This window comes from Corella eumyota, chromosome 6 (genome assembly GCF_963082875.1).
Source record: "Corella eumyota chromosome 6, kaCorEumy4.1, whole genome shotgun sequence".
NCBI lineage: Eukaryota > Metazoa > Chordata > Ascidiacea > Phlebobranchia > Corellidae > Corella > Corella eumyota.
Window position 1 is genome coordinate 4,919,515 of NC_137495.1, and position 15,712 is coordinate 4,935,226.

Sequence of the window (15,712 nt, forward strand, 5' to 3'; positions counted from 1 at the left end):
CCTCAAGTTGCCCTCAAGTAGATAAAAATTGTATAAAATTTTTTTTTTTGATCTTGTTTAAAGTTTTTTTTTTTTATTAATTAAAGGTCCATGATATTTATTTTTTGGCAAAAAGTTGATCGTTTTAATTTAACATATTAAAATGTACATGATTAAGCAAATAAATTATATTTATCTGAAAATCATAATTTTTTTAGAGTAACTTGGGGATTTAATAGCACTCTGTTAGGTATGCAGACAGTAACATCACCTCAAGTAACAATTTTCGGTCTTGCTGGGTTAACGGAATACACTATCATGGTTTATGCATCTACTGCTGTTGGGGAGGGTATTCCCAGAATCGTACTAATAACCACTGGTGGCAATAGCTTAAGCTGTGCAGACATCAATGAGAGTAATACGACGATTAACATTTGTGATGTCAATGCAAACTGTACAAATATTAATGGATCATTTACTTGTTTATGCAATACTGGATACACTGGTAATGGAGTAAATTGCACAGATATAGATGAATGTTTTTTATTGACAGACAATTGTGATTTAAATGCAATGTGTACAAACACAAATGGATCATTTACTTGTGCTTGCAATACTGGATACACTGGTGATGGAGTGAACTGCACAGATATAAATGAATGTTTTTTATTGACAGACAATTGTGATTTAAATGCAATGTGTACAAACACAAATGGATCATTTACTTGTGCTTGCAATACTGGATACACTGGCAATGGAGTAACATGCACAGATATTGATGAATGTGATTTAGTACCAAATATTTGTGATATCAATGCTATATGTACAAACACAGTTGGATCATTTACTTGTGCTTGCAATACTGGATACACTGGTGATGGAGTGAACTGCACAGATATAAATGAATGTTTTTTATTGACAGACAATTGTGATTTAAATGCAATGTGTACAAACACAAATGGATCATTTACTTGTGCTTGCAATACTGGATACACTGGCAATGGAGTAACATGCACAGATATTGATGAATGTGATTTAGTACCAAATATTTGTGATATCAATGCTATATGTACAAACACAGTTGGATCATTTACTTGTGCTTGCAATACTGGATACACTGGTGATGGAATGAACTGCACAGATATAAATGAATGTTTTTTATTGACAGACAATTGTGATTTAAATGCAATGTGTACAAACACAAATGGATCATTTACTTGTGCTTGCAATACTGGATACACTGGCAATGGAGTAACATGCACAGATATTGATGAATGTGATTTAGTACCAAATATTTGTGATATCAATGCTATATGTACAAACACAGTTGGATCATTTACTTGTGCTTGCAATACTGGATACACTGGTGATGGAGTGAACTGCACAGATATAAATGAATGTTTTTTAATGACAGACAATTGTGATTTAAATGCAATGTGTACAAACACAAATGGATCATTTACTTGTGCTTGCAATACTGGATACACTGGCAATGGAGTAACATGCACAGATATTGATGAATGTGATTTAGTACCAAATATTTGTGATATCAATGCTATATGTACAAACACAGTTGGATCATTTACTTGTGCTTGCAATACTGGATACACTGGTGATGGAGTGAACTGCACAGATATAAATGAATGTTTTTTATTGACAGACAATTGTGATTTAAATGCAATGTGTACAAACACAAATGGATCATTTACTTGTGCTTGCAATACTGGATACACTGGCAATGGAGTAACATGCACAGATATTGATGAATGTGATTTAGTACCAAATATTTGTGATATCAATGCTATATGTACAAACACAGTTGGATCATTTACTTGTGCTTGCAATACTGGATACACTGGTGATGGAGTGAACTGCACAGATATTGATGAATGTGATTTATTACCAAATATTTGTGATATCAATGCTATATGTACAAACACAGTTGGATCATTTACTTGTGCTTGCAATACTGGATACACTGGTGATGGAGTGAACTGCACAGATATAAATGAATGTTTTTTATTGACAGACAATTGTGATTTAAATGCAATGTGTACAAACACAAATGGATCATTTACTTGTGCTTGCAATACTGGATACACTGGCAATGGAGTAACATGCACAGATATTGATGAATGTGATTTAGTACCAAATATTTGTGATATCAATGCTATATGTACAAACACAGTTGGATCATTTACTTGTGCTTGCAATACTGGATACACTGGTGATGGAGTGAACTGCACAGATATAAATGAATGTTTTTTATTGACAGACAATTGTGATTTAAATGCAATGTGTACAAACACAAATGGATCATTTACTTGTGCTTGCAATACTGGATACACTGGCAATGGAGTAACATGCACAGATATTGATGAATGTGATTTAGTACCAAATATTTGTGATATCAATGCTATATGTACAAACACAGTTGGATCATTTACTTGTGCTTGCAATACTGGATACACTGGTGATGGAGTGAACTGCACAGATATAAATGAATGTTTTTTATTGACAGACAATTGTGATTTAAATGCAATGTGTACAAACACAAATGGATCATTTACTTGTGCTTGCAATACTGGATACACTGGCAATGGAGTAACATGCACAGATATTGATGAATGTGATTTAGTACCAAATATTTGTGATATCAATGCTATATGTACAAACACAGTTGGATCATTTACTTGTGCTTGCAATACTGGATACACTGGTGATGGAGTGAACTGCACAGATATAAATGAATGTTTTTTATTGACAGACAATTGTGATTTAAATGCAATGTGTACAAACACAAATGGATCATTTACTTGTGCTTGCAATACTGGATACACTGGCAATGGAGTAACATGCACAGATATTGATGAATGTGATTTAGTACCAAATATTTGTGATATCAATGCTATATGTACAAACACAGTTGGATCATTTACTTGTGCTTGCAATACTGGATACACTGGTGATGGAGTGAACTGCACAGATATAAATGAATGTTTTTTAATGACAGACAATTGTGATTTAAATGCAATGTGTACAAACACAAATGGATCATTTACTTGTGCTTGCAATACTGGATACACTGGCAATGGAGTAACATGCACAGATATTGATGAATGTGATTTAGTACCAAATATTTGTGATATCAATGCTATATGTACAAACACAGTTGGATCATTTACTTGTGCTTGCAATACTGGATACACTGGTGATGGAGTGAACTGCACAGATATAAATGAATGTTTTTTATTGACAGACAATTGTGATTTAAATGCAATGTGTACAAACACAAATGGATCATTTACTTGTGCTTGCAATACTGGATACACTGGCAATGGAGTAACATGCACAGATATTGATGAATGTGATTTAGTACCAAATATTTGTGATATCAATGCTATATGTACAAACACAGTTGGATCATTTACTTGTGCTTGCAATACTGGATACACTGGTGATGGAGTGAACTGCACAGATATAAATGAATGTTTTTTAATGACAGACAATTGTGATTTAAATGCAATGTGTACAAACACAAATGGACCATTTACTTGTGCTTGCAATACTGGATACACTGGCAATGGAGTAACATGCACAGATATTGATGAATGTGATTTAGTACCAAATATTTGTGATATCAATGCTATATGTACAAACACAGTTGGATCATTTACTTGTGCTTGCAATACTGGATACACTGGTGATGGAGTGAACTGCACAGATATAAATGAATGTTTTTTATTGACAGACAATTGTGATTTAAATGCAATGTGTACAAACACAAATGGATCATTTACTTGTGCTTGCAATACTGGATACACTGGCAATGGAGTAACATGCACAGATATTGATGAATGTGATTTAGTACCAAATATTTGTGATATCAATGCTATATGTACAAACACAGTTGGATCATTTACTTGTGCTTGCAATACTGGATACACTGGTGATGGAGTGAACTGCACAGATATAAATGAATGTTTTTTAATGACAGACAATTGTGATTTAAATGCAATGTGTACAAACACAAATGGATCATTTACTTGTGCTTGCAATACTGGATACACTGGCGATGGAATAACATGCACAGATATTAATGAATGTGCTTTAGTACCAAATATTTGTGATATCAATGCTATATGTACAAACACAGTTGGATCATTTACTTGTGCTTGCAATACTGGATACACTGGTGATGGAGTGAACTGCACAGATATAAATGAATGTTTTTTAATGACAGACATTTGTGATTTAAATGCAATGTGCACAAACACAAATGGATCATTTACTTGTGCTTGCAATACTGGATACACTGGCGATGGAATAATATGCACAGATATTAATGAATGTTTTTTATTGACAGACAATTGTGATTTAAATGCAATGTGTACAAACACAAGTGGATCATTTACTTGTGCTTGCAATACTGGATACACTGGCGATGGAATAACATGCACAGATATTAATGAATGTGCTTTAGTACCAAATATTTGTGATATCAATGCTATATGTACAAACACAGTTGGATCATTTACTTGTGCTTGCAATACTGGATACACTGGTGATGGAGTGAACTGCACAGATATAAATGAATGTTTTTTAATGACAGACAATTGTAATGATAATGCAAATTGTGCAAACACAAATGGATCATTTACGTGTTCTTGCAATACTGGATACACTGGCAATGGAATAACATGCACAGATATTGATGAATGTGCTTTAGTACCAAATATTTGTGATATCAATGCTATATGTACAAACACAGTTGGATCCTTTACTTGTTCTTGCAATACTGGATACACTGGCGATGGAGTAAACTGCACTGATATAAATGAATGTACTTTAATGACAGACAATTGTAGTGAAGGTAATGCTACTTGTACAAACACAATTGGATCATTTACTTGTTCTTGCAATACTGGATACACTGGCGATGGAGTAAACTGCACTGATATAAATGAATGTACTTTAATGACAGACAATTGTAGTGAAGGTAATGCTACTTGTACAAACACAATTGGATCATTTACATGTGCTTGTAATGCTGGATATACTGGCGATGGAGTAAATTGCACAGACATAAATGAATGTACTTTAATGACAGACAATTGTAATTTAAATGCAAATTGTACAAACACAAATGGATCATTTACTTGTTTTTGCAATACTGGATACACTGGCAATGGAGTAATCTGCACAGATTTTGATGAATGCAGTGCATTAATAGATAACTGTGATGAAAATGCGTTGTGTATAAACAATCTGGGCAGTTTTATTTGTACATGCAATGTTGGTTATGAAGGCAATGGCGTAATGTGTTCAGGTGACTGTTTAAAACTGTAATAATTAAGTTTTTCTAAATACTTCTTTTCATTCAGAATGGTTTAAATAATTGCAAGCTCTATCATTAACAATTTAAACCGAAATTGTTAAATATGTTTTCAAATTTGTACTTTATTTTATTAAGAAATTCCAGCACTACAAATGACTCAGGTTAGCATCACCATAGAAGGAGATTTTGTTCCCGAACTTTTGGACAACTCATCTTCCACTTACGTTGCTTTGTCAAGTTTGGTTGAGGAACAATTCTTGATTAAAATTCCTACTGATGAGATGTTAACCATATCCTCCATTAGATTTGTTCAAGGCAGCATAATTGCAATGTAAAACTGATTTCAATATTGGGTTGTTTTGTATAAATTAAAATGTTTTATAAAAACTGTTTTACATGTTTCTACCTTGCAGACTCGATATTTTGTTAGAAGATTCTTCACAGAGCATTGATGATGTTATAGCTTTGTTTGATGAGAATAGGGGAATGCAAAATGTTTTCTTGTCTTCACCAACAAGCGGTATTCTAGAATTTGATTAATATTCATTGAAGGAATTTTTAAATTTAATTAGCCTTAAATTTATTTAAAAGTAAGTTTTTTTGTTCTGTTTTTGTTTATGTTGTTTAATGTATTAAATTTTTACATTTTTAGTGTCTATTGGAGTTGTGAGGAACGTTAGATTTGTAATTGATTCTCATGAAATTTCTGTTTTTTTTCAACCTCCCCTTATAACAAATGGCATAACTGAATACCAAATTATTTATTTCTTGCCAAATGGAGAAAATAGGACCGAGCAGCTCTCAACTCTTGAAGCAACGTTAACCAATTTAACTCCATTTACTGAATATAGAATTTCGGTAAATTTATTATGTAATTTAAATCTTTATTTTTTATCTTATGTTAACATACACTGCTATAGTACATTCTTTTACTTACAGATTATTGCAATGAATACAGTTGAAAGAGGAATTCCATATATTGAAGATGTAACTACACTAGAAAGTGAACCAGGCCCGGTAGAAAATCTTACGGCTCAAGATATTACCTCAAACTCAATCACTATTTCATGGGACATTCCAACTATTACCAATGGAATTATTGTAAACTACAAGTAAGTAAATGATAATTTTGTTTTTAGATTATTGATATAAACAACCATTTTTTCGTATAGGGCTCTAAACTTGATCAGTAAAAATGTGATAAGTCTGCAAAATAACCTTCTAAACTTAATAATAAGATTCTTTATTATTCAAAGCATTTATATTCTTTTTAGGGTAGGATGGTTAACTGAAGAAAATATGAATGGGGAATTTGATGAAAATTTTTCAGCCAACACTACTGACTTAAACTATAACATTGAGTCACTTGCCCCCTTTACACCTTACGATATTTATGTACAAGCATTTACGAGTGTTGGAGGTAGCAGCTTTGATTCCATTTCATCAACTACTCGTCAAGGCAGTAAGTTATTTTATTGAGAGTAACTATTTTTAATATTTGAGTTTTTATTATTTTTTGGAGTTTTGTACCTCATATTTTTTAATGCCCTTAAACTTTTATTTAAAATTTAAGTTTTGCTGTATTTATTTTTGTAGTTCCAATAGAACCTGTTGAAAGTGTTGACATTTTTCCTTTTTCAACTGAACTCAGTATTACATTTGCACCGCCGAGGACCAAAACAGGAATATTTGAATATAAAATTATTCTTAAACGCTTAAATGATATTGAACAAGATGAAACCACATCTGAAACTGAGATTTCTTTTGCAGGGTTACAGCCTTTTACAGCGTATAAAATACAGGTACAAGTAGTAATATATTGAAAGCTAAAATATATAATAATATTGGTTAAATATAAATTTGATAAATGACAGTTCTATGTTTTTGCTCTGTTTAGTATTTGGTAAGCTAAAGTTACCTAAATTTGTTTAATAAAAATTAAAGTTTAGTTAAAACAGTGTTACTGCCCTAAAAAGCATTAACATATTTAAATTGCTGAATATGACTTATTTTTAAGATAATTGCCATGACAGAGGCTGGCCCTGGACCCAGTTACAGTAGTAGTGTGAGAACGTTGGAAGGAATACCAAGTCCCGTCAGGAATTTATTAACTCAAGTTATTACTACGAACACCATTACTGTTACATGGAACGAACCTGCTATTCCCAATGGAATGATATTTTATGAGTATGTAAAAGAGCTGTAGTTTTTACAAGCTGTAAAATAAATTTTTTTGTTTATGCTTAAGATTAAAGTGTGAGCTGTTTAAGATTATATAAGAATATCTTTCAAAATGAATCAACTATTTTTTTAGGGTTTCTTGGGTACCTGGTTCTCGTTCTGTAAACATCACAAACACAGGTTTAACTATTGATGCTTTGTTAAGTAACACGCAATACACAATATCAGTAACACCTTATACAAGTGCTGGACCTGGAAATTCAGAATCCATATCTTTAACCACCTTAGCTATAGGTTTGATTTATTTTTTGACTAGCTTTTACCTAAAAAAAACTGTTCGGTGAGCTTAATCATCTTACTGATTTTTTTTTGTTTAACAAATTCTTAATTTTAGTTAGGGCTTGTGATCTGATTATATGTGTTCCAAATGCATTTTGTATGGAGACAAATGAGGGGGAGGAAGGGGAAAGTACAGGAATTTGTAGATGTAATCAGTTTTTTAGAGGAGACCCCAATGTGTTATGTGCTCGTAAGTAGTTTATTTTGACTTAATCTTTATATAGTTAAATTGTATACAAACTTATATAATATATCCCGTTTAACAGCTTTTTGTATGGGTCAATCTTTTGTAAATGGGTTTGAAACATATACTTTTAATGACACTTGGAGTAATCAGATTGCGTTGTCAGTTGAAAGATGTCCAGATTCAGGTATGGGTATACTTACTTTCTATGTATTGTGTTTTTATTCATCCAAGTTGCCTTTCAAAAAGAAATTAAACTATTAATATTCATGTTAATAAACCATGTTTTTGTTACTACAGAAAGATCAGTTGCTTCAATATTATGTACTGGAACTGGATTTAATTTTTTATTAATTTCAGTGGTTTCATGTAACGAAACTATTACCTCAACTGTTCTGCAAGGCAATGTGCTGGTAAGCAAATATAAAAATAACAAAAAATATTAAAGTAAACACAAACCAAAAAAGGTTGATTTTTTTTCGATGATTTGTGTTTGCCAAAATATATTTTAAAACAATTTGTTTTAAGTTGCAAGAAAATATAACCACAACAACTTTGGAAACCTTGTCTGCCAATCTTCAACTTGTATCATCGAATGTAGAGATACAGGCAGAAGAACGTGTTATGTTAAATAATGTAATTACTGATGCTCTCAATGTTACTGAAGACAGTGTGGACTTACAGGTGGGTGGGAACAATGGACCTAATGTTTGGTTTCATTTTAACTGCCTATATGTTACCTGTATAAAAACTAAATACATCTAAACTGGCTAATCGCAACTTGATACTTGGCGAGGCTAATAAGAAAAAGATTATATCAAGTCTGCAAAAAAAAAATATTCTTTAAGAAATTTATAATGATATATTAAAAAGAACATTGTTTTTGCAAGTAACAAAAAAATAATGAAGTAAAACTATTTTAAACCATGTGTAGTAAATTATTTTAGTTTTAATTTAAGGACTTTTTTCAGATTAACATAAAGTTTGTTCTTTTACTTGTGTTAACATATTCGAACAATTTAGATAACTCCATATGCCTGGTTAAACTTTATGGAAGTTGCCAACACTATTACAATCAACTTAGAAAATGAAAACGAATTTGATGAGGTCATTGTTGTGGAAAAAGAACAACTATTACAAAACATTGAACAGTTTGGCAGGGTTGTTGAAATACCTGAAGATTCTAATTTCACTTCAATAGAAACTGAATCCTTAGTTGGAAATGTAAGAATGTTAAGTTCGTAATAATTTTTATGTTTTGTCTAAATATTTAAAGTAATCTACATTTAAATTGATCTTGCTTATCTGAAATATCATTTTATTTTCTGGTTTTTTAATTGATTGAATAAAAGATGAATTAAACATTGTTTTAAGATATATAGATTTCCACAAGCATCATCTGGACTTGGTCGAATTAAGCGAAAGACAAAATGGACAACTCGCTCTGTTTTATCACAAAAATAACATTTTGTTTTCATCTTCTTTAAATGCAACTCAGGTAATTTAGTTGAAGTTTTGTTTAAAGGCACCCTGAAGTATGTTATTAAAGCGTATATTAAAATATCTTATATTTAAATATGATGCTTTTAAAGGGTTTTATGATTAAAAAGACATGTTGTAAAATCTTTATTAAAAATAAACATCTTAAACCAAAATGTTTTCCACTCGTCTACAAACCTACTTATAACATATTTGTAGATTGTAACTATAACTGTTGGTAATGATTCTTTCGTAACTGGGTTACCAACTCCAATTAGAATCACCCATCTAGGAGAAACAGTTAATTTTGGCGTAGAAGATAGATCTGAAAACGATTTTATGGTAAAACTTTGTTTAAATTATCAAGGCTAAGTTTTAGGTAAATGTATTTATCACTAATGTAGTAAAATAAACATTTTTGCTTTTATTCAAGGCAATTCGAACAGAACTTTCTTGTCAATTTTGGGATTTTGATTTAGTTGCTTGGTCAACTGAAGGTTGTTGTTTGAACGATACTGAATTCCCCCCAGTTTGTCAATGCAATCACTTTACAAACTTTGCTCTTATTGTGGTAATTTTTTCAAGCTTATATATTTATTGCATATTACTTCACAGATAATGTAAAACACTTAATTTTTATTTAAGGCTAGAACTGAAGTTCCTGCTGATATTGGTTTGGCTATTGTAAACAAAATTGGATGTGTTCTTTCTATTATTGGACTAGTCCTTACTTTTTTTATTCAAATAACAAACAAGTATGTCAATTTTTATAATAAAAACACTGCAATAATATAATGGCTTAAAAATAATACAAAAGTCTAATTTCTATAATAATTTACTCTAATTTCTTATTTTTTTATATTTAGAGACAAGCGAAAAGTTGAGTCCACTAAAATCCTTCTTAATATTTGTTTAAATTTATTTATTTTCTACGTTTTGTTTCTGACTGGTGTGGAAGCAACTAAAAATAAATCGGGCTGCATTGCAGTCACTGCACTTATTCAGTATTTTCTTTTAACTACCTGGTTTTGGATGGCAACTTACAGTTACAACATTTATCAAAACTTAATAGTGGTAAGTGAACGGGCTTATAGGGAACTATAATATAAGATAAGATATACCTATTCGAAAATATAATTTTAAGAGATGTATTAAAATTTAATGTAAAACTTGGGTTTAGGTGTTTGCTTTAAGCCATAATGTAAAAAAAGCATATTTTATATGTTATGGAATCCCTCTTATAATTACTGTATTGAACGTAAGCATTGCAGTTGGTTATGTCGATAAGCAACAAACGTCAGATCTGACTTGTTCAAGAGGTTTGTAATATTATATTTAGGTTTTAAAAGGTGTAAACATTAGAAAATCGTATGAACCCTATGTTTATTTCAAGTAAACTAAAATGTTTATTTGTATATCAGAGGTCCAGGTTTCGACCTCTAGTTATATTGCCGATAACTACTGCTGGCTACAAGGTTACTCTTTGTATTTTGGTTTCTTATTGCCAGTCGGAATTTTGCTACTGGCAAATATTTTTGTGTTTGGGCTAGTTATAAGGAAAGTAATATGGAAAATAACAAAGGTAAAAAACATACACAAAAAAAATTAAAATTTCCTAAAATTTATATTCTTATTTTAAATATCGTATTTAAATAAAAAACAGATAGGAGCTTCCGATAAACGCGAAACGGCTAAAAGAAATGCGAGTATTTCAGCAACGTTGTTTATTACAATGGGTTTAGTTTGGGTGCTTGGTTATATTATGCTCGTCTCAGACAACCCAACATTTTTAACTGTTATGAGTTGGCTGTTTGCTGTATTTTCGTCAACTCAGGTAAAGCTGTTATTTCTTTAGGTTTTATATAAAATGTATATTGAATATATGCAAGTAGTATAACAGAAATAACTTTTGCAGGGCTTGCTTATATTTTTCGTAACATGCATAAATCGAAAAGATTTCCGCGATAAGTGGACAGGCGATGCTATGAGTTTTTTTCGAAGACTCGTCAACTGTACCTTGTGCACTAAAGATTATGATTTTGATTCATATACAGGGAACGAAATAACGGGTCGCTATTCGCTAAAAGCGAATCGTTTTTTTAATACTAGCGAATCGTTTTTTACAAATATATTGGAAAAAGCGAATCAACCAAAAAAGGTTTAGGCAATAATAAAACTTTCGTGTGTATTTGTGTATTTTTACGATCTATTTTAAACCGGTTTCACACTAATTTAATTACATCGACAAATTCTGCGTAAATGTAGGTTACTATAGGGTATTTAATAACAATAACTTTTAATGTTTTGGCAATGCGTAAATTAAGCTCCCGATTTCGTTTAGTTGTTGCGCAATTTTAAATACATAACACAGCTTTGAAGTAATCAAAAATTTCTTGTTTTTTGTGCGAAAAATTATTAACGATTGTTTAACAATACGTTACTTTTTAAAAATGCCACGCAACGCGTCAAGTGTTACAAAAAACGAAGATTATGACTTGAACCTAGCGAATCGTTTTTTAAACGTTAATTCGTACCCTGATATACTAAGTCGGGAACGCGCACTTTGTCGACCCCAGCATCTCCGTATTCGACAGGTTCTATTCCAGCGCCTGTTTCGTCCACCGCATAAGCCAGGTAAAGTGAACTGATTAAGTGAAAAAGAAACTTCGTAGTGTCGTTAAAACAAGTTTACTTCCTTTAACACTAACCAGAATCTTCTAAAAATTCTATTTTCTGCTTATAACATATCGGTCTATAACAAAAAATTTAAAAAAATTAAAAAATTACTATATATTTGTAAGTGATCACATAGCTCTGTCTTGGAAACATAAATCTGTGTCTAACTGAGTTTAAAAAACGCATTGCGACGAACCTAAAATAACTCTATTAGTGCAAGCATAAAGCTTTTAAAAAAATTTATTCGGACATGTATAAGCAGAATGTTTATTTGTTTCTTGCTTTTATATTTGACTTGTCGATTCTAGCTGGTTCATTTGTTCGATGCTGATATTCTGTTTTCCAATCCTTTCCTATTACTTCTTGCAATCGTTGGTCGACCTGTCGAAAATATATTGTTGCTATTTGTATTATTTTTCTGTAATACCTTACCATTAAAATTTGTAGCTTAAGTTTGTTACCTCATTCTAGTACATAACTTTTTCTTTGAAGACAACATATGTTAGTAAGTATTACGTAAACATTATCTGATACCAGTTTGTTAATGAACAAATCATGTTAAAACACTTTTCATGTTGGCATAAACCACATGTATTAACTTGGATGGCGTAGTCTTGTTATTTTGTACCTGTGTTACCCAATCGGCAGTTTCTTCATAACACAGCCTACATGTTGCAAATGCTCGTCGAATCACGTGATCTGCATCGTTGTCGTTGGTAACAGAGTGCACCTTGGTCTGTGTAGACAAAAAATCAAAGCTAAGAAATGAAATATTTCTTCAATGATTGCACAGCTATTTCTGTATAACAGAACAGCTTATACCTGTTTTATAGGCTTTATTTATAAGCTGATTTTATAAGCCGTATCTGAATGCGTATCTAATAATTTTAATGTTTAAATTACCTGCAAAAATGTTTCAAAGCCGCCCCCCCCCATTATTTATGTCTTTTTAACTTTTTTAAGATCAACTATAAAAAACCAAACTTTGCTTTGCGACACTTTCCCAAGTAATACAATACTTCTATAAACAACAATCAAAAAAATCAAAAGCGCTGTGTATTGTATTACACACAATTGTGTTATCTTCTATTTTTGCTTTATACCAGACGCTTATTTATATCTTTTTTCGCTTGAACTGTTGCGCTCATCTGACGATATTTAAAGATTTGCGCTTTGCTGATTCATCTAACGTCATAATTAGCATGCACTGTCGTAATTGATATTTAATTTTTTGATATAAATTAATGTTTAAAAAAAAATTAAAATAATATGTTGCTTTGGTTGGGCTATTTAATTGTGCGCTTTTAAACTTTTGTACGTTAAATTACTTACTCATCATTTCCGCAAAAAATTGAATAGATTAAAAAAACCGTCATGAACATATTAACATTCAACAGGTAAGTATAAAAACAAGTGCTTTTTAAATACCAATAAAGCAGATTTTAACATTAGGAAAATATTAACGGAAAGTTCTGTTTTGGTCTTTGTTTTTTCAAACTACACAATGGATCTGTTATCAACAGATCGGACGTTTTTTGGTGAGCTTGATTCAGGTGTAAACAACTCTAAAGGAATAAATGAAACCTGCTTCAGTTCTAACAACATTGACCAATGCAGCTTGGAGAACTCAGTGGCGAACTACTGGACTGTGATATTTGGAATTTGCGCCTTAATTGAAAACTTGTCGCTCGTTTTTGCCCTGGCTAATTGGAATTACAAGAAACAGTTTAAGATATTTTGGTTTTTGTGGCATTTGTCGTTAGTGGATTTCATGCTGGCTTTGGTTTTTGTGTTTTACAATTTACGGCGGGAGATTGCTTGCCCTGAACAATACATGTAAGGTTAAACTTGGTTAATTCATATCAGTTTTAAATAACTTTAATGCATAAGTGTTTTTTAAATTCTTTTCCTTAAATTTTAAACCAAATCTAAAAACGTTTGTGGTATCTGCTTTTTGTACAAATTAATGACGGTCGTACCGCTTTGCTTCTTTTGTTGAAAGCTCTATGTTACAAAGTTAGTTTTAACCTTTATTATTTTCAGCTGTCTTCCGTCCTTCAAGTACGAAGCTATCTTTACTTTTGCGTTTTTCTTTTGGACGATCATTGCATCAAACTTGTTTGTTCTTGCGATAGTGGTCGACCGCTTTATTGCCATTTTGTGGCCGTTTCGGTACGCCGATGTCCTTAGCACGCGACACGTTCGAATGGTGGCAGGATTTGTATGGACAATATCTTTTCTAAATGCATTTGTAACTATGGTTGGAATTGCAATTGGTCATAACACGGCGCTGTTTTACTCCATAGCAACAATATTGGGAGCGTCTATAACCTTGTTCTGCTCGGTTGTTACCGTTATTCTTAACACAGCTATGCTTATATACGTTTGGATCTCAATAAAATCCGGTAAGCTAGTCTAAGCAACCAACCTAACAAAATTTATACAAATGCCTACATGTTGTATTTTTGTATTGGGTATAGATACATCTTCTGGAAACGCAATCGGGTCAAAACTAGCTGTGACATTGGCTTTATTTGTCGCATCTTCAGTTATTAGCAGCGCACCTTGGTCTACGGCCTTGCTTATATGCAATGGGCTACAAGTTTGCAAAATAGACGATGGGCCAGATTACTTGTTAATGCTTGTGCTGTTACATGCTTTTACAAGTCCGTTGTTATATGGGTTTAGAGTGGCCGAAGTCAAAAATCGGGTTGGGTCTTACTGGAAAAGTTACATCGACATTTGTATTGGCAAAGTTACATCGACATTTAAAGATAAGAAGGAGGCTTGTCGAACAATCATGACAACTCAAATTTAAATATTTCTTCTGATTAAACAAGCAATTTAAGTAGAGATTTGAATTTGAAGCGATACGTATAATAATATCGTTTTAATATTACGTAGTTGATGTTAATTAACCAGTTGAATTCTGCTTGTTCATCTAGGCACCCTTACTTACATTCGTTCTTTTGCTATGCTTTTAAGCGTAGTAAAGTAAGAATGGTATATGGTTTGGGTTGATAATGAATGTATTAAAGTTAAATCGCAGTACTGTGTATTGTCACAAAAAATATACTTAGAGTTTTGTTTAATGAGTTTTAATAAAGTTGTAATCTTATTCAAATAGAATCGTTACATTAAATATATAATAAAAAAGGTAATAATCAGTCCAATACTACCCAGTCAGATCAAGTACTTAGATATAGGGAGAAGGTAAACAACTTAATTATAGAACACACAAGTTTGGTACATGTGTTTTTTTAATAGTGTGCTCACATTTTTATTGGTAACGCAAGAGCGCTGTTAAGGACTATATACCCTTTCGGAAACGTGTTGTACCGATAGTTTTTTCTAAGAATCTTCAACGCGCTAACCCTAAAATAAGTTAACCTATTTTAATTGGAAAATTTTTAATTTACCACTAAGCGTATTTCAATAGGGATATTATTTTTGAGTAATTATATATTGCATGTCGAATTGTATTATAACAAAAAATGTTAAAAGCAGCGTACCATAATAATAGTTTTTAAAAAAGC

At 31.7% G+C, this 15,712-nt stretch overlaps 2 protein-coding genes and 1 long non-coding RNA gene across 3 annotated transcripts in view; 2 read left to right on the plus strand and 1 right to left on the minus strand.

Annotated features, from left to right (window-relative positions):
* The window catches only part of LOC145755590 (uncharacterized), a 43,356-nt gene extending 33,529 nt beyond the window's left edge, over window positions 1-9,827 (plus strand). The window contains exons 7-22 of the mRNA XM_082571830.1: window positions 375-5,308; window positions 5,453-5,648; window positions 5,731-5,837; window positions 5,970-6,175; window positions 6,257-6,429; window positions 6,592-6,779; window positions 6,914-7,119; window positions 7,335-7,504; window positions 7,632-7,792; window positions 7,893-8,027; window positions 8,104-8,208; window positions 8,322-8,434; window positions 8,550-8,705; window positions 9,045-9,245; window positions 9,396-9,519; window positions 9,720-9,827. Coding sequence (XP_082427956.1) covers window positions 375-5,308; window positions 5,453-5,648; window positions 5,731-5,837; window positions 5,970-6,175; window positions 6,257-6,429; window positions 6,592-6,779; window positions 6,914-7,119; window positions 7,335-7,504; window positions 7,632-7,792; window positions 7,893-8,027; window positions 8,104-8,208; window positions 8,322-8,434; window positions 8,550-8,705; window positions 9,045-9,245; window positions 9,396-9,485 — 7,141 coding nt within the window. The 3' untranslated portion in view covers window positions 9,486-9,519; window positions 9,720-9,827. The remainder of the gene's footprint in view (window positions 1-374; window positions 5,309-5,452; window positions 5,649-5,730; window positions 5,838-5,969; window positions 6,176-6,256; window positions 6,430-6,591; window positions 6,780-6,913; window positions 7,120-7,334; window positions 7,505-7,631; window positions 7,793-7,892; window positions 8,028-8,103; window positions 8,209-8,321; window positions 8,435-8,549; window positions 8,706-9,044; window positions 9,246-9,395; window positions 9,520-9,719) is intronic.
* Window positions 9,828-11,664: 1,837 nt separating this feature from the next.
* Window positions 11,665-15,114, plus strand: LOC145755592 (uncharacterized). Its single transcript, XM_082571833.1, has 3 exons — window positions 11,665-14,012; window positions 14,220-14,581; window positions 14,657-15,114. The coding sequence occupies exons 1-3, from the start codon at window positions 13,681-13,683 to the stop codon at window positions 14,992-14,994; spliced, it is 1,032 nt and encodes a 343-aa protein (XP_082427959.1). The 5' UTR covers window positions 11,665-13,680; the 3' UTR covers window positions 14,995-15,114.
* LOC145755593 (uncharacterized) lies at window positions 12,405-13,175 on the minus strand. The gene is made up of 3 exons (XR_014284222.1): window positions 13,080-13,175; window positions 12,805-12,912; window positions 12,405-12,557 (listed from the first exon to the last, which is right to left on the minus strand). It is a non-coding gene; the product is annotated as an uncharacterized LOC145755593 (long non-coding RNA).
* Window positions 15,115-15,712: the final 598 nt, after the last annotated feature.

Coding starts and splice junctions, on each gene's coding strand:
- LOC145755592 (XM_082571833.1), top strand. CDS start 13,681: ATGGATCTGTTATCAACAGATCGGACGTTTTTTGGTGAGCTTGATTCA. Junction 14,013..14,219: donor GCTTGCCCTGAACAATACAT/GTAAGGTTAAAC, acceptor TATTATTTTCAG/CTGTCTTCCGTCCTTCAAGT. Junction 14,582..14,656: donor TTGGATCTCAATAAAATCCG/GTAAGCTAGTCT, acceptor TATTGGGTATAG/ATACATCTTCTGGAAACGCA.